Raw genomic sequence first — 19394 nt, forward strand, 5'->3', positions numbered from 1 at the left:
TGTCATATGTGTGACAATATACAATATGGTTGAAATGACAATGAAGCTTGATTTGATTTTGCTTTGATTACTATGACATCGATATTTTTAAGTGAAAAGTGATTAATCGAATCACAATAGTTGCTATAGCCCGACTCATATAACGACTAATTATTTCTGCTCTGATCTTGACCAAGAGTGACAATGTACAAGGTGTGTCTGTGTGTTAATTGTAACTGCGGACCAGGACAGGGTTAATAGTTAGTTGAATTAGTTTAATGTTCACGTAATTAATTGTCCTCCTTTCTCATCTCCCTCTCCCATGATAAAAAAATTTCATTTGTCCTCCTTGTCTGTATTTTGCATTTCTCCTCTCTCACATATTGAAAGACTGTGAGGAAAGTGTTCCAACAGAGGAGCCACGTAAGTTCAAGGATAGCTCACTGTGTGGCCGTGTTTGTGTATTTCTGTGCGTGGTGGGTTGTACCGCAGGTGTGCATGTTTGTGGACAATGCTAACAGTCTTGTCTGTGGGAGCTCCCAGCATACCACCTCACTTTCTAACTAGAACAGGATCCCTGAATGAAGACCGAGCCCAGGTGGAAAAGTAGAAATACCTTTCTAGTGGATTAAATCCCATGCTCTCCTCTCCTCTCCTCTCCTCTCCTCTCCTCTCCTCTCCCTTTCTTCTCTCCTCATACACCATAATTACAGCACCAGACAATTACCCAGCGTACTCCTGGGATGCACATTTTGTTCTCTTAATCTGGTGTTTTAAATAATTAAAACCAACCATGAACTCCTTTTTGTGAGTGTGGCTCAAGAGGGTTGTGTAGTGTGCACATATCTGTGTGTGTATTCCTATTGGTTTGTTGTTTTGCTGTTTATAATCCTAAATCGCATGATGCCTTTCCTATCTACCAATAGTACTGACACAATCCCACCTACCTTGCTCCATGTGACCCAGAACAGATTTGCCTTCACGAGTAACCTAAATACTATTGGTGCAATATTTTGTTTATGGAACAACCATGGTTCAGCCATACTTTACTCCGTCAGTGGTGTGATCACAACACTCTACCATAATCCCTTTCTCCATGCTTTACTAGCAGCATGGCAGCCAGTCATGGCAGACTATGTCATTGTTCACTTGGAAAAAGCAAACACAAAAAAAGAAACAGATGTTTCACATGGTTGTGGGCGATTTTCAAACAGCTGACATCTTTAAAATGAGTACAGTATTACAACTAAATAAATAAATAAAATTCATCCAGACAACCTTTACATTCCATTTCACTTTCTTCCCTTCTTTATGTTGCACTCAGACACTGAACACGGACATTTAAATCTCATAATCTCACTGTGAATGAATTTTTGTATATCACACATACTTGTTGTCAGCAGTACTCTTAGTGCACACATTTGTGTAAATCTTGCCTTTATGTGTTGATAATAATTCAGTGTTTCTGTCTTTATCAGCCAAAAAACAAGAGGAGGATCTGGAGGATAAGAAATCCATAAAGAAGAGAATTAAAGAGCTCAAGGTGCTCGATCCCAAGATTGCACAGAATCTATGTAAGTATTTGTTTCCTCTCAGCCCACTCCTCCTCCCAAGGAGTGGATTTATACACATGCGCGTTTTTTGATGCTACAGTGTACCGGACCTGTCTGTAGTTCTAGCCTCACTTTTGCCCTTCAATTCACTTAAATTACCTCCTGTATCCCATTTGTTCTTTGCATGTTATAAAGTCACCTAAAAGAGAAGTTTGGCAGCCATTGAGTTACACCTTTTTTTGCTGCTATAGTGATTATAGCAAGACAAACACTTAACCGTGAACTTGGCCACCGCTATCTGTGACTCACGTCTTCACACACACACACACACACTGAGAAGATTAACGATGTTAAGCCTCCATTAAGGAAAGAACAAACGGGAGGAAAAATGCTCCTATGTATGATCACATTTATGTGTCTGTCTGTCTGTCTCAAGCTCTCTTTTTCTCTAACTTTCTCACTCACACTTGTGCGCTCGTGTGTGAGTGACGCCTGCTTGGTTTATAATGACCGTTTTAAAAGGATTCAGCATTAATGAGGAACCAGCTGATCTCTTAAGCACTCCCAGATCTTAGTTCCTCATTGGCTTATATCAAGGGGAGCTATGACCTTTGTTTCATGTATTAAAAGAAAATGAGACTAATCAGCCCAGTAACAGTGATAAATCATGCAGTGTAAATTATAGAGCGGGAATGAGGAGAGACGAGAAGGAGAGTTGGCAGTTTGTGTTCCACCATAGGAGGTAGAGGGACTAAGCTTTGATTGAAAATTAGTATGACTTAAGGTCTGTTGTTTGACTGATGCCAATACACTGAAAATATATTCAATTTCTATTGTGTTAAAATTTCCTTTTAGCAATAAAGGTACAGAGCTCACATTTTTACATGGAGAAGAGGGCCTAATTAGTCAGTCAGACTTCTACTGAATGTATGCAGTTATTTTTATCTTGAACTGTTTGAATACTGGCTCCCCCAAACTTTGCTTGAAGTCACCGCAGTAATTGTTGGTAGCAATGCATCTTAACTGTCTATTTGCTCTTAGTGATGTACTATAAAATCTGTCAAATGAGCCTGGAAAAAGGAAGTGTAATCCTATTTTCGTCACCATGAATTTGTTTCCTGGTTTTATTGTAAATCATGTCAAGTTGATGTCTGTAACACACCAGACTCGCTTAAATACAAAACACTTAGAAGCTAGGATATTAAACGATACTTAAATCATCACATTTTTCCTTCAGATTTTCCCAATAATATTTAAATTTCGCATCATCTGGCTCCTAGCCTAGTCACACATCTTTTAACTGTCAGGGCTTTTTTTGACGGTTCCACTGGCTATACTAATGACAAGGAATTGCCATTCAGTCTCTGGTGGTACCACTTGTTCGAGGATCTCATGCTTGCTCAACCACTGTAATTTCTTAAATCACTTTTTCTAAAAACAGTTTTATGTCTGGCTGGCTTATGTATTGATGTATCTGTAATGTTATATCTCTTCAGATCCTACTCTCAGTTCCCCTCTTGTGTCCTTGAGCTTTTTTTTTATCTCACATCATTATTTGTTTTGTTTTTTATTATCTTTTTGTTTCTTGTTATTAAATTGTATGACCTGAAATTCTTGAATCATTTTTTTATTTACCACAGCATTTGTTGCATTTTTTGTTTGTTTCTAGCCATCTTTCTGGGTTCCTTCCGTATGCCTTATCAGGAAATCCGTCGCATGATAGTGGAGGTGGATGAAGAGCAACTCACTGAACCTATGATCCAGGTAAGGAAAAACATTTCAGAGCTTCAGTTACTTATGTGACGCTAGTAGAAGACTTTGTTGGACAGTCCGCCTAACTCTTATGTGCACGTAACCAGTTCTTAAATGGAAAGAATATTGGAAACTAGCTCAACTGACAATGTGCAAATGTTATTTTTAGTGCTGCCCTTCTCCTTCTCAGTTGTTCAGGCTCATGCCTCAACTCTTGTTTGTTGCCTTGATTAGTTGTCTACCTTGAAATGGCATGCAGCCTCCTTTATCTCTCTCTCTCTCTCTGTCTCTCTCTCTGTCTGTCTGTCTGTCTCTCTTTCTCTCTCTCTCTCTCTCTCTCGCTCTCTCTCTAGGCTTGCATAAACTAGCAGTCTGTCTCTTTTTCTGTCTTTCTTTGTCTGTCTGTCTGTCCGTCCGTCCATGTTGACTGAAGTTCTGAAGAAGTTCCTGCCTCTTGTTTTCCTTTGGTTTTGTTTTTACTTTATGACTTAAATTTGCTGTTATTTCCCACCAGTCCACACTTGACATGGTTTTAATTTTTAATTTTTTAAAATTTATTCAAAATCAATAATTGAATTCTCTTATTTAAAAAAAAGTATTCAGACCCATAATTCAGTACTTTGTGGAAGCCCCTTTGGTGGCAATTACAGCTTCGAGTCTCTACAAACTTTGCTCACCTGGATTTGGGCAGTTTATCCCATTATTCCTGACAGATCCTCTCAAGCTCTGCCAGATTGGATGGGAAGTGTCTGTGATCTCCCATCCTCAGGTCTCTCAACAGATTATCCATGGGTTTTTAGTTTGGGCTTTGTTTTGGCCACTCAAGGGTAGTCTTACTTGTCCCAGCGTTTTCTTGGCTGTATGCTTAGGGTCATTGTCGTGCTGAAAAGTGAACTGTCACCCCAGTCTCCCTCGTCCCTGTGGCTCAGAAGCACCCCATAGGATGATGCTGCCACCTCCATTCTTCACCATAGAAATGATAATAGCCAGATGGTGAGCAGCGCCCGGTGTTTGCCAGACTAAGTGTTTGGAGTTCTGCTTAAAAGCTCCACTTTTTGTTTTATCGAACCAGAGAATCATGTTCTCAGGGTGCTTAAAATGCACGCATACATTTCTCTTCTGACTCGAACAGAACGCTGTTATGGAGGGTTTGAGCCCTGCCAACAAATGCCCTAGTAACCTCTGTCTCCAGCTTGGCCCTGGGAATAGTCAGCAACAACTGGTCAGTAGACCGCAGGCTACTAACAGGAGTGTAAGGACAGAGAAGGTCAGCTGTGTAGGATGGGGCAAACAAGCAAGGAAACTTTAAAATCAATTCTGAAGGACACAGGTAACCAGTGAAGGGAGGCTAGAATGGTGAAATGTGCTCCAATTTTCTAGTTTTTGCCAGTACCTTTGCAGACATATTTTGTACAACTGACCTCTAGGGCAGTCCAGCAAACAACAGTTACAGGCTTAAATAGCTCTGATCAAAAGTATGAATAAGTGTACCATAAGCATACAGTCTACATTCCTCAAGCTAAATTTAAATCAGCTTATAGATGACACCAAATATGTAAAGAAATGGTGGCTTGTGTGCACTAGATGTTGAGGAAGTTGACTGGTGCATTTAAGGACTTGTTTTACAGTCGGTGTGTGGATAAGCTGAGCTGAAACAAATCAGCAAAAACAAATCTGAGCTTCGGCTGTACATTTTAAAGAATTCATTCAATCAATAATTGTTGATTACAACAGGCAAATAATTAATGGTCATTAAGGCAAATTCCATTATAGTGCATCAATAAAAACTCAAGTAATGGAAGTGGCAATATTTGTCCTGACTCCAGGCATCAGGAACAGATTTTCAACCCAATTTAAATGCATTAGACCAATATATTTACCTCACTACAGAAGTATTTGTTGAGATGGCTGTTACATTTAAATGAGAGGGCAATGAAATCAATGTGGTTTAAATATTTTAGCATTTATTCCTTTTGGTTGTCTTGAAAAAAAAAAAAACCCAATCACAATTTCACATTCAATTGTCTATAAACATATACCTGTATATAAACCTAAGAATATAATACTATATTTTATAGTAAAAGCCATTTCATTGCAGTGACAAAACTTTAGAAGCGAAAGTCACCAACAGCACTGAAAGTCACAGCAAATAGAACAGCAGTAGGTTGGATTTCTAAACAAACACAGCACAAAGAATGGTAGTCCTAAGGCTCATTCTAAATTAAATTGAAAGAAAACACCACATTGCTCTTCAAGCATGGACTGTGGGCAACTACATTGTTGTTGAAACCTAGATATACAGAGCCCAAGGGTAAAAAGGGTTTAATTTGACCCGATTACGTTAATTTTGGACAATTTAAATCATTATATTTTGCACATGTTTAAAAAACTGAAGCATGAACATGAGGAAGATATACTGTAGTAACCAAGTACAATTAGTGTAATTAAATGTGTCAGTCATCATGACATTATCACCACAAGGCTATTTTTGAATAAATGTGTACCGGTTGCTTTCCCTACTCTGCATTCCTCCGTGCTGCTTCTCACTCCCTTTGTTCCTCTCTCCTTTTTGTAGAATCTTGTAAAGCATCTGCCGGAGCAGGAGCAGCTGAACGCCTTGGCCAAGTATAAAAATGAGTACGCAAATTTGTCAGAGCCTGAGCAGTTTGGGGTTGTGGTGAGTACACACAATCGTACACAAACATGCACACACAAAATTCTCACCTCCCCACCAGCTGGATACTGTGTAGCTCTAACACCATGTGCAGGTGTATCACAAACAATATTTTTCTGTGTCGCTGAGTTTCAATGTATAATGAATACAGTGGTTTAACAGAACAGAAATATGCATACACAGTTTTATAAAGCTAGTTTATTACCATCTTAATATTATAGTAATGTAAACTTTTCTTGTATTTGCATCATATCTTTCCCTCAGCACTTCTCTTCTCTTTCTAAACGCAATCACACACACACACACATACACACAAATTGAGCACTTTCATATGAATATCCTAATCCTAAGCTTTTTAAAATTCTATCTTTTTAAGCCTTAAGAGGAACGACAGGACACCTGTGGACTCCTGTGCTAATTTATGCACATTAAAGAGCAGCTCTGCTGCCTAATTATGTCTGCATCGTTTTCTTAAATACTTTTCAAAAGAGGTTTATTCAGAATTATGCATGAGGAGTGTAGCACTTTTTGTGTATTTTGTGTTTCTGCCTAGCAACTAACTTACTCACAAAACATGCCATAATCTTCATTTGCCCCATGCACCCACCTGTTTGTAATCACCCATGAAAGAAGTCTTATCATTGAATGAAAATGCAGTTACTGCGCGGTAGATGAAGGGGGAGGGTTGAGCATGAGCATGCTCAGCTGTTGTGTATAGTTCATCAGGGAGACATAGAACAAAGAAGAGCATGCTTATATAATGTTTTTTTGCTGCTGTGCCTGCCTGGGACCAAGGAGGCCTGTGTGCTTTCACCTATCAGAAAAGCTCATGTTCAAAGGGAATTTTTAATTTACCGTTGAGCAAACACAAGCATTTTATCTTTTATTTTTTCCGATATCCGCCATTCTCACACTTGATTTGAACTCTACCTTGTGTGTATTGTAAGCAATAATGGATCGCATTAAAAAAGCCCTTAAAGTGCTTTGGACACAATGCCAATGTAGACATTTAAAATGTCTTTCTGCAGCTACACAAATAAGTTAAATGTTCTCTGTGACAAGAAATCAAAAGGCAAAAAAGTTCTCTATCTTCCAACAGGGTATTCATTTCCATCCATCGCCATGTTATTAGATTAAAGGATATTCTAATGAGTTTTACACTAGTCAACTTCATGCAGCACAGTAGCTTTTATTGCTGTATCAGTTGAGCTTGCTGACTTACAGACTTCCAGGCAACCTCTGGCCTCAACTGTAGCCACGGTTACTGGCACTTCTTTAAATTAAAGTCTTTCATTGAGGACTTAAATTGTTGTTGACACTCTACATAGACTTTTATTACAAGTTGCCAAATTATTTTCTCTAATTAAGTTTTTTATTTTGTCTGTGTATATGTGGGTATTTGTGATGATTTGTTTATCTATTTATTGTATCACATTTTCTGCATATTTGTGTTAAGGACTCCCTTGAAGATGAGAGTTTATTCAAGGGGTTTATCCTACTAATACATGTTGATATATTTGTTTTTACACTATATCATGCATCATTTTGAAATACACTGTTTTTATTCCTGATAATATGAAATAATAGCAATTCTGCAGTATGTCAACAGTTTACCACCTCACTGAACTCTGCCACACACACACACACTATATTTTCCATAACTTCTTCTGTATAATCCATTTTGTTATGTTGTTCTTTTGTTATGTGTTGAACCCCTTCCATCAAGTTGTAAATAATATCTCCCTCAGCTCAATTTTGTCCAATGCCCATCATAGCCTTCATGGAAACAACAGCTGTACACATTCACTCTGAAGGCACCCTGGTGCATTTTCTTCCTTTCTTCTCCCCCTGATTATTATTTCGTTAATAAAATATCCTTTTCACACAATTTACCTCATCATAAAGCGTTTCAGCTTTCTGTGTGGTTCTTGTGCCACTTGCCTTTCCCCAATTTTGTCTTATTCCTCCCCTGCCCTGTTTCCTCTCTCTGCTCTCCTCTCATACAAACACACACAGAACACGCACACGCGCTCACTCACTCCCCGACTGAAATAGTCATTTGATAACATTACAGTAGCTATAATTAAACCCTTGATGGAGGACATCAAACCGCACAGCCAGCTGTTGTGTGAAACAGACAATTGGAACCTGCGCCCTCCCCACCACCCCACACACATACACAATCACTGTTGTGGCCAGGCTCTGGGCCCAATGCAATATTTTCCAATTTTCTCTAATTGTGTGAGAGTGGTAATCCAAGGCAGCCTATTGTATATTCCACCCCCTCCGCTGCCTGCCCTATATGGACACTAACTCCACAATTAACTTACCAGACCTGGGTCCCAAATCAAATCACTGCCAGCATCTATTACTACTGCCTAGCAACACTTTCTAGCATGCTGGTTGAATAAATGTCTTTTAAATTAGATTGGCTAAATGTGAGAGTGTGCCAAAAGTGTGATTGTAGTTACTTAAAGTTTAACTATGTTCTTTGACTTTCTTCTCTATGTCTGACATACTTTCCCTTACTCTTGTTTTTCTCCTCTCCTGCTTTACCTTCTCTATAATCCCCTTTTTCATATTATTCTGTCCTCCTTCGTGCTTCCTTGTTTCCTCCGTCGCTCTTCCCCTCTCCTAGATGAGCAGTGTGAATCGGCTGCGTCCTCGCCTCAGCCACATCCTCTTCCGCCTGCAGTTTGAGGAGCAGGTAAACAACCTGCGTCCAGATATCCTGGCTGTAAACGCCGCCTGTGATGAGGTCAGGAAGAGCTGCTCCTTTGGCCGCTTGCTGGAGCTGGTGCTGCTGCTGGGGAATTACATGAATGCAGGCTCTCGAAACGCACAGTCTTATGGCTTCGACCTCAGTTCCCTCTGCAAGGTGAGGGTAAAATGCTGGCCTTATATCAGCTGTTCACATACAGTATGTAGACCCTTATCCATCCACTACCAGTGGTTCAACAGGAGTGATGAAGTGTTAACAAAAAGCTCATGAGATAATCTTTTTCCATACATTTTACAGTTGTGTTTGCAATTGGAATTTAGTAACAGCAATTGTGTCGTTTTTACTATAGTCAATCAAAGTTTGATATGGAGACCATGTACAAACTGAATAGAATGTTTTAGATCCCTGCATGAAGAATGCCTGCCAGGTTTTTCTCATTCTGAATCACTCTCATCACTTCTCATCACTGCAGGCTCTGATCACATGGGTTCAAAAACCTCATATGTTTAAATTTGCAATATGCATATCCACAACAAAAAAGTAGTTTTTAGACTAGAAGACAATGTTTAGTTTAGAGGACAGAGTCAGTGTTTTTGATGACTTTTGTGTGCAAATATAAGGTGTGTTGTGCTTGTGTGAGTGTCTGGGTTAACATATCTGATCATATCTACACTTGTTTGTCTTTTTGCATGAAAGAGTGAGTGGTTTTTTTTTTTGTGTGTGTCACTTTGGCTGAGCCCTATCACTGAACTCATCTAAAGTGGCTGCTGTGATGAGACACTGTGTTTGAAACTATTTCATTTGATTGAACTCTATCAGCCCCACAAGACAGTTTTTTCTCTCTATCGCTTGGCATCTATCAAAGCAGACAAACTCAGGGAATACTTTATTCTCATTCTCCTGCTCAGAATAGATAACTGGCTATGGCCAGTATCCCTTTGAAAGTTCACACACCCTGCATGACTGCCCAAGCTTAGTGGGGCAGAGACATAGCAAATGCCCATACCTGTGGAGTTTATATGGCATGAAGACAGAACAGTAGGATTTCTTGTATGATAGTGATGGTGACAGGGAACAGAGTGTGATCCTGGAGTGGGAGACTCCTCCAGTGGTTACATTACAGCTGGTGGCACACTCACTGCAGTTTCCACAGTAACAACCACTGCAGCCATTCATCACTGCCACATCTCTGCCCTGTGAGACTTAGGTGCTTATTTTCATATAAACACCACTGCATGCGTATGCACAAATGTGGATTTGCTGCATTTACTTGACAGTAAAATAATCGATTAATTAAAGTATCACGGAATAGGTTTTGTGTTTAGTGTATTTCTAATGCTGCTGTTCCAGTGTGTTTGTTTCTTATCTTTGTGCTCGAATGTTGGAGGACCAAGGTGTGAGTTGATGTCAGAGGCAGGACACACAGAGGAAGACATCACCTTCATGCCTGTTCCCGAGTTTGACAACTTAATTCCATGGCACACTCCACAGCGCAAGAAAATTGCACCCAGCCCAACTGGAAAAAGCAAAATGTTTACATTGTCAACTATGATTACCATCCATCTAAATTCAGAGAGGGACCTTTTGTGAGTGAGCACTTGAAGCTTTTGGAAAAAAAAAAAAAGGGAAAACAGAAATGAAAAGAGAGATGAGAATGTTTGATTAGAGGAGATAATACAAACATGATTAAACCCAGCGGGGCTGAGTGCACTGCTGTCTACCAATAGATCACCTAGAGAGATACACAGCAACGCACTCCACAGGAGGGATGTTTGGCGGGGATACTGAGAGACATCTTGGAATTAGACTGTAAAAGAGCGATGATGGAAATTTATCAGAGAAATTGAAAAATTGTTATGTGTGGGGGAGAGAGGCACGAAGCGCAGGAGAGGTCATGACATTGTGAATATGCTTCCACCGCATGAGTACGAGACATGAAATCATCTGTAGCACTGTCAACCCTCAGCATTTATGAAGCTACTGAAAGGGTTTACAGTAGCTGAATGAGGACAATGACACATGCTCCTATGTCACACAACATCCCACAGATATGGTTATAGAACAATATCTGCTGATAATTCTCTACTGTGGCACAAAGACTTTGTTTTTAAAGTAAGATGGACTCTACAAATTTATGCACAAATAAGAATTATATTTTGTTTGTTCATTTAGTAAAAGAACAGCAATACTTGTTAGGCTTAGCCTGTGACATTTGAAGTAACAAGCAAAGTCTGAGGTACCGCTGCAAATATCCTCTCACTCTGTCCCTAATTGATACAGTTAATCCTGTATTGAGACTAAATGAGCTGAAATAAATGTCATCTTTTAATGCCAAAGGTCTTTGTATATAACTATACTGTATGTTTGTGTATGTGTGTTCTACTACAGCTAAAAGACACAAAATCAGCAGACCAAAAGACCACATTACTCCACTTCCTGGCACAAGTGTGTGAGGAGGATTTTCCAGATGTGATCAAGTTTATTGAAGAACTGGAGCATGTGGACCGAGCTAGCAGAGGTAATATACATTATTACCCATATACACAATCTTACACACAGATGGACACAAAGTTAGGACATCTTAACAGTTTAACATTACGTTTACCTCTTACTCTCTCTGCGCCAATATCACAGTGTGATTGTCTGTTATTTTGGATTGCTGTGTGTGTCAACTTAGGTTCTTTAGCTTTCCCAGCGCACAGGGAGTTTCATACACTCGCTCTCATATCAACATCCCTTGCAATATTTTCCACTGGTCTTACAAATGCTAATTTAGTAACCAAATAGTTGGACCGTATTTTGAGCCAACAAAAGGAATACAAACACAAAAGTATGTTTCTTTTTTTTCCTCTATGTTTTACAGCTTTGTGTGACAAACAAAAGCCTCTTTAGCTTCGAGTTAAAGAGAGAAAAGCCTTTTATGTTATCTTCTGTTCAGCATGTTGTTTAGACAACTGAGGGCGTGCGATTAAAACTGAAAACTAAATAATATTCTAGAAACTTTCAAATGCTTTGGCCCTTTATTTGATGTTGACCATTAAGCACTATCACTTGACTTACTGTAAGCAATAGCGATTGTATGGTCAGTGGCAAGAGGTAGGTGATTGGAAAGGTGAGCCTAATGAAAAGATAATGAGCTGTGTGGGTTGTCCGGCTATATAAAGTACTGATATAAGGAACTTAATCGCATTTTAACATTGTGTCATTTCACATCACTTAAGTTAAGCCTCCATCAAAACAAATTACTTTCACCTAGACTCTGAGTTCAAGATCACTGCACCCACATACAGTAGTAATGTCCAGCATGAAAAGGCAGTTCAGTCATCAACAGAGCAAAAACATTATATTATATTACGATAGATAGATAGATAGATAGATAGATAGATACTTTATTTATCCCCTAGGGGAAATTCATATGTCCATCAGCTCATTGTTGATAATATTAATTATAATAATAAAAACAGTTAATAATAAATAAACAGTAATATTTAGGTTAGTCCACTTCCTTTGGCTGAGTTGTTGTATAGCCTGATGGCAGTGGGAACTCCTGAACCTCTGTGTTCTGCAGCGCAGTGAGATGAGACGTTTGCTGCACCTGTAGCTGCTTCTCTGTCCTGCCAGAATGTTGTGGAGAAGATGGTTGCTATTGTCTAAGATGGCCTCCATCTTACATTGCATGCGTCTCTCCACAACAGTCCTGAGTGAGTCCAGACTCTTTCCAAGCACAGACCCAGCCTTTTTGACCAAATGTTGTTTTATTACTGTTACAAATAATAAGCGATAGATATGAGAAATTGTTTTTCATATTTGCTTGTTTTGGATGTATTCGAGCAGAGATCCAGTCATTAAATTATATGGTTCAGAGAGCTTAATGCATAAACAGAACTGCCTACCTAGACATTGTTTTCACATAGACAGAAATGGAACATTCTTTTTCTGTATTCCTCTGTTTTACTTTGAGCTTCACTCTTACCTTTCTACTTTTGTAACTCTCTGGGGATTATTCTGGGATTAGATGCTTGTTGGTTCTGTAAACACGCACTGTATTTTACCAGCTTGGTGTTTGATCTTTGCTACACTCTGCTCGTCTGCACTGCTGTTTGATACTAACATTAATCTTCGTAGCATATCTACAGAGTTATAGGTTCATTTTTCAAGAGAATAACTCAGGTCAGTGCACTGTTTTAGATGTAGCTTAAGTCTCTGTGTTGATTTAACACTAATTGGCTGCTTTCTTGATAATCCGAGGCACATGTGCACACACAAATATGCACACACAATCTAAGTTTGGCCAGTTTATCTGGAGTATGGTGAAGGTCACAGGCAAGTGGGAAGAGACTGGGTGGTCAGAAGAGACTTGGTCATGTTCATTGTGTGTGTGTGTGTGTGCGTGCGTGTGTGCGTGTGTGCACGTGTGTGCGCGCGTGCGCATCTTTGCAACTATATATGCATGTGCGGTCGTATTGTCACAGCACGTTTGCTACTCCAAAGAAGATTTTACCCACTGCTCCGGTCCCAGCAGGAGGGAGTGAAAAAAAGGGTGAGGAGGAGAAAACATAGTGAGGATGAAATATGTGATTTTATTGTTTTGACTCCTCCTTGTAAGAACCCCTCCAGGTTTTGTTGGTGCTTTGATAATCTGTTGGATAATAATGCTCCTGTTGAGTGTTTCATTTCTGCCACCTGTGCTGTTTGAGTGTCCGCAAGCCCTGGGCCAAGACTCATAGGTACAAGGATGCGATCAATGGGAAGCACAATCCTTGGATCTCTCTTCAGGCTTTGTCCATGTCCTTACTTCATGGATCTCAAGCTGTGTGTATACTGTATTCACACCTAGATATAGTCCTCTTTTTCCATCACTGTCTTTCTCTGTGTTGTTGTGCCATTAAGAGGTGCATACACTAAATGTGTCATCTCTCCATATCTAGTGTTCAGACACACAAATCCCATTTCGTCTTTGTAAACCATGCTCTTGAGTGACTTCCTTTTCATCAGGTCTGACAGCCATTCGGGAGGCCTGAAGACACACTAAAAGGCTGCATTACATTCATAGACATTCACCAAAGAGCTTACTTGAGCATGAAAACAAGGTTGGATAGAGGTAGCAGTAATGATTTGTGCTTCTCTTGCAAAAGCTGCTGTCTTTTGACTGTGTGTAACACAGCCCTCGTTTCCCCATTGCCAATCTCGCCTCTCATGGAAGCAAAACTGCAGCTTAGTTCAGGGTCCTTTTGTGTCTGTCTTCTTATTTCTGCTCCCCTCTCTTCTTTTCAGCACTACAATCATCATTTCTCCTGACATGGAGAAGCAGTTCTTGTGTACTGCTCCTCTCTTTCTATGTATCTATCTGTCTCTCTCTTTCTGTCTGTCTTTCTTGTCTGTCTCTCTGTCGGGTTTTGTGGTTTATCTTCGTCTTGCTCCCTGTCCCTTTCCTGTATTTCTATTCCTTTTGTCCCTCATCACAAACACACGCACGATACACAAAGGCGCGTTTGAGCAGTTTGGCAGTTGGTGCTAAGCTTATGGTGAAATCAGACAAATATGGAGACATACAGTAACCAACCAGGCAACCAGGTTACTTCAGCATGTAACTCTGCTTACTTGGAAAGCTTTGCGTAATACTAAATAGACATATAGACAAATAGACCAAGCAGTCTTGGTTCAGTTTCTGTTCATGGCTTGGGGCCCTGAGGAATAATTACAAAGTAATGTGAGGTTTCAGCTTAATTGAGATGGTCTTCTGATATGCGGCTCGAGCCTTACTTTGTAGTTAAGCTGTATGCAGTATGAGTGATGAACCTCAGGTTGAAAGAATATAGAATGAGCCTCTCTACAGTGCAAATTCAATGACCTTCATGCTCTCCATGCTCCCTTTGTATGTAGTGGGTGCTCAGCACATTGAGTGTGGGCACACTAGGGTTTTTTTTTTTTTTTTGCATTACAAGTCTCTCGTTTCCAGCCCTCGGTACCATCAGTCTGGTCACACTTGTCTGTCAGGCTTTGGCCTCAGAATGCACATCTGCGTGTTTTCAGTTTCCTAATTTCCATACATCAAAAGATGATCTATAGTGGATCTCTACGTGGAGCCGGGCTGTTTGTGAGTGAGCATGCATGGTTGTGTGCTCCACTCAGTCTCATTTATAGCACAGCAGGTTGGCAGAGTAATAAAAGGATGTCAATGGGGGATTTGACCTCTACAAATATTGCAATTATTATTCTGCTAAAACATCCTATATCTGCAACCCCTCTGGACCACAGACGCGTTCAGGCCCTGCTGCTCATAAAAATCGCTCATGTTTTCACACACTGGAAGAAAAGGCAAGGGAGAACAAGGGAAACATGGAAACGCCCTTTCATTTTTTATCTCCCGCTCTGCTTTTCACCCTACGATAGAGCAATTATTCCACAATTCTTAAGAGTGTATTTGTATAAATATATATCACATTTCTGTGTGTTTCACTAAACATTCCAGCTGCTGCACACATACTGATCACTCCAAGGCAGATACTCTCTTGAAGCATATGCCTCAATTTTTGTCACCTGCACATCTCCTCTTGTTCATATGCCCTTCCATGTGAGGGATCTTCATCACAAAAGCCTCCAGTTTGGATTGTGAAGCTAAAAAAAGAGAAAATCCCAATTTGTTTTGCTCTCTGTCTCACCCGTCCTTGCTATTTTCTCAGTCAGTGCATCATCACTAGGTTTTAATCGTGTCTATTAACAGACTGCCTGTCTGGCTTCCTTCCACTTCTGCATGCTGCCCACACCTCATTCAACAGATTTTGGTTGCTTGGTTATGCAGAAGGCTTTTACGAAAAAGAGACAAAGATTGAAATGGAAATGATACAGCAGGTGAAGTGTCAGTTTCTTGATTGTTTACTAAAATGTCTTTTGCAGGGCTCTAGAGACACTTTTTACATTGATTGAACTGGTTCGACTTTTTCATTTAGGTGCACCCAAAATTTTTTACCACTCGTTTTGGTACTGCAATAATACATTTTAGACATGGAAAATAGACAGAAAGAAAGTTATTCTCTGCAAAAGGCATGTACAGTACTTGGCCGTTTTGCATGTTCAGGCTCTGGTTCAGGCCTATATTACCTTTACAAAAAAGATTAAAATTAGGTACACGCATGTAAATTATATGCAAATCGTGCATAATTTTCACATTTGGATTCCAACACTTCATTTTCACTTCACTTAATTTTACTATCTTTGTAGTTTAACTTTGTTAACTTGTTAACTTTTTGTGAAATATAAGCAGTTTCAAGTAATTTAGAAAAGGCCAGAGTTTATTTAATCACAGATACATTAAGATTTAATTTATTGGTATTGATTGAACAAAAGTTACCAGATTCTGCGTATAGGATTTGTGTTTAAAAAGAAACAAACTGTAACTTATATATAACTTAATTGCTTTCATTGTTTCTGAAAAAAACAAAATCATCATGGCTCCTCTGCATGGGGATATTATTATTCTGCTTTCTTTTTGTAGTGCAGCAGATTGGCAGGGTGATTTCTTAGCATAATAAAAATCATACAGTCACTCCGGAGCAGTTGCTCGGTGAATACTGCTCTGATTGGTCACAGTGGTCACAATGCACTTTTACAATATTTTTTAAAGGAATGGTGTGCTGTGGGATTTTCAGTGCCTTCGACTGACCAACTATTAGTGTCAGTGCTTTACCATGAAAGACGAGAAAGGAGAGCACAAAAAAGGAGTGGGAAAAGAGAATGAAGATAGGCAGAGGTTGGTAAGAGAGAGAGAGTTAAAATAGGAGAAAGAAAATATGCAATGAGTTAAAGGAACTGATGTGCAAATTATTTGTCAGGTACAGATACAGTAGATGTGCTTTTGTGGATGTAATATGATTTTTTTTCCCACTTACTTTGTTACTGCTCTTTGTTTGGCCTTCCTTCTCAATCATCATGGACAGCAAAATGAAAAGTGCCACCTGACTTTTCCTCTCAGCCAGCTGAATGTGTGAATCTTCTCTCTGCACATTCACACGCTCACCTTAACCTGCTGTGAAAAGAACATATGCTCCATTTAACTTATAATTTAAAGAGAAGTTGGACAACTCCAGCTACTGGAGACTTTATAATTTGTAGTTAAGATGTCTGATTGAACAAGCATGTTAGTGTGTGTGTGTGTGTGTGTGTGTGTGTGTGTGTGTGTGTGTGTGTGTGTGTGTGTGTGTGTGTGTGTGTGTGTGTGTGTGTGTGTGTGTGTGTGTGTGTGTGTGTGTGTGTGTGTGTGTGTGTGTGTGTGTGTGTGTGTGTGTGGTGTGTGTGTGTGTGTGTGTGTGTGTGTGTGTGTGTGTGTGTGTGTGTGTGTGTGTGTGTGTGTGTGTGTGTGTGTGTGTGTGTGTGTGTGTGTGTGTGTGTGTGTGTGTGTGTGTGTGTGTGTGTGTGTGTGTGTGTGTGTGTGTGTGTGTGTGTGTGTGTGTGTGTGTGTGTGTGTGTGTGTGTGTGTGTGTGTGTGTGTGTGTGTGTGTGTGTGTGTGTGTGTGTGTGTGTCCGAAATAGTATGTTCCCATCAGTAAATGAGGTTTATGATATAAATGCAATGAAAAGCTTAGCTACATTTACGTTCTTTCTCTCTTTTTTTTTTTTTTTTTCGCAACGCATGTATTAGGATCAAGGGGAAATTTGAAACTACTTAGAAATAAGCAGCTTATGCCTTTTTGTCAAGCAGGGTCTAATCAGGGTAATTTAAGCCATATGCTATATTCAGTGACTAGCTTAAAGTGTCAGCCATGACCACCTTAACAGAAAGTTAGGCTCAGTGTTCTCTTGCTCTCCCACCTGCATGATCAATGCACCTGTTGATAAGACTATAGACAAAGGATGAAGGGCGTGGAAAGATTTCAGCATCCTTCTTCATACTTTGAGGCTGCAGTATTCAATCTGTTATTCTGTTTGTGTTACTGAAAAGCCACACATAGTGTAAATACATGAGAAAACATGGCAAGCATGTGCTTTCACTACAGTATGCGTGTCAGTAAGGGCATTGTATTCTTACATGAATTTAATTGTTTATGACATACACATGAACATATAAGAGGCAAACACTGAATGTACCTTTGCTTGATGTTTATTTTCCTCACTCGTTGTTTATTCCCACGGTGTTTCTGGCAGAGTGTGAACCCATAATAAGCATGCTTTGCAAGTGAGCTGGCTTCTCTCTCCTTTTTCCTTTTTCTTTTTTTTTTTTCTTTTTATTTGGATGTTTTTTTTCTCTGATTCTCTCAGAGCATCACAATGATAATGCATCTGATTGTACCTGTAATTGAGTTGTCCTCTTTCTGCTTCTTCCTTCACATTTCCATGCGGGGGTGTTCCTCTGTGCTGTTACAAATGTGTGCGTGTCTTGATATATGTGGGTGTGTGTCAGTGTCTGCAGAGAATCTGGAAAAGAGTCTCAGGCAGATGGAGAGGCAGCTGCTGCAGCTGGAGAGAGACCTGGAGACTTTCTCCTCCCCCGATGACCCCAACGACACCTTCTTCACTAAAATGGCTATATCCTTTTATAAACACAGGCATTTACTCACCAGTCCGCCACCAGTATTCAATGAGTTTACCGTAATGAATCAATGTGAATTTTTTTATGTTTGATGCTTTCATTTTTCACTGTGGTGCTGGCAATAGAACAGGTTTTTCATACCTGAACACATTACTGAGCTGGTGGTATAAAAGGAAGGAACTTTGAAGTCTTTGGTTGATCAAATGCCCATTTTTGTAAGAATTTTGTATCTAGCACCTAGCTTTGTAAAAGTTACTCTATCCCCCTCCTTCAAAGTGGATTTTTTTCAGTACTTTGTTTACCTAAGGATTGTCCATAACACATTGTCAATCGCTCAGGAAGATAAAGAGTAGAGGTATAATATGGTGTTAAAAAAAAAAAAGAATGGAAAGAGTGGAATGGACAAAGATAGTCTCTTTTTCCTGTACACAAGGTTTTCCTGCCACTGTCCATGATGTGTACAAGTCATGGGTGGCACCCCATTCCATAGTCAAGTTATTGTAGTAGTACCCCTCTTAGCCATCTTTTTGAAAGGTACTTCACACTGAGGGCAGCTTCAGAATGAAGGGAAGGGTTAGAGAGGGAGAACTGGGACAGAGACTCCTTTGTTGCTCTGTCACTGTCTTTCTCTCTCATCACATGAGTCATTGTGTGTTCATGGAGATAGAACAGGAGAAATTTAACATGGTTTACTCAATTGTCAGTTTATGATAATTAAGCAAAAAAACGCTAGTTCACAAACACATAAATACACAATTTCTCTTTACTGTCTCTATCTATTCACTGCCCTCTTTCCATATCCAGATTGTGTACTGACAGCTGTCAGATATGTCTCAGACCAGGTGTATACCAAGTATTCAATAATACACCCTGTACCTAGCCTACTTCATGTAGTTTTGATCAGTAGCCTTGGGGCTTGGGGCACTGATGGCTTGTGTTGTGGTAGTTAGCAGAGGACCTGAGTGCAGTACAGTAAGGTTCAGTGAGAATGGATTTGACAGGTCTGTCTTCCACTGCTTTGCTTTCCAATTCCAGGTGCCTTGCACAAAATGTCTTACGACAAAGCTGAAAAAAAAACCTCAAACATCAACATAAAATTTGAAGACGAAATGTAGATAAAGTTACACATGTGAAACACTAAGCATCAGGGATGTAATTTCCAGCACTACAAAGACACACACTTGCTGT

General features: G+C 39.7%; 1 protein-coding gene across 2 annotated transcripts in view; it reads left to right on the top strand.

The window, feature by feature from the left end:
- The window catches only part of LOC130171604 (protein diaphanous homolog 3-like), a 161429-nt gene that overhangs the window by 72148 nt on the left and 69887 nt on the right, over positions 1–19394 (top strand). For both annotated transcript variants that reach the window (XM_056379666.1, XM_056379672.1), the window contains 6 exons: positions 1458–1553; positions 3202–3296; positions 5860–5961; positions 8597–8836; positions 11069–11198; positions 18078–18202. In XM_056379666.1, coding sequence (XP_056235641.1) covers positions 1458–1553; positions 3202–3296; positions 5860–5961; positions 8597–8836; positions 11069–11198; positions 18078–18202 — 788 coding nt within the window. The remainder of the gene's footprint in view (positions 1–1457; positions 1554–3201; positions 3297–5859; positions 5962–8596; positions 8837–11068; positions 11199–18077; positions 18203–19394) is intronic.

The sequence above is a fragment of the Seriola aureovittata genome, chromosome 1 (genome assembly GCF_021018895.1).
Source record: "Seriola aureovittata isolate HTS-2021-v1 ecotype China chromosome 1, ASM2101889v1, whole genome shotgun sequence".
NCBI classification, from domain to species: domain Eukaryota; kingdom Metazoa; phylum Chordata; class Actinopteri; order Carangiformes; family Carangidae; genus Seriola; species Seriola aureovittata.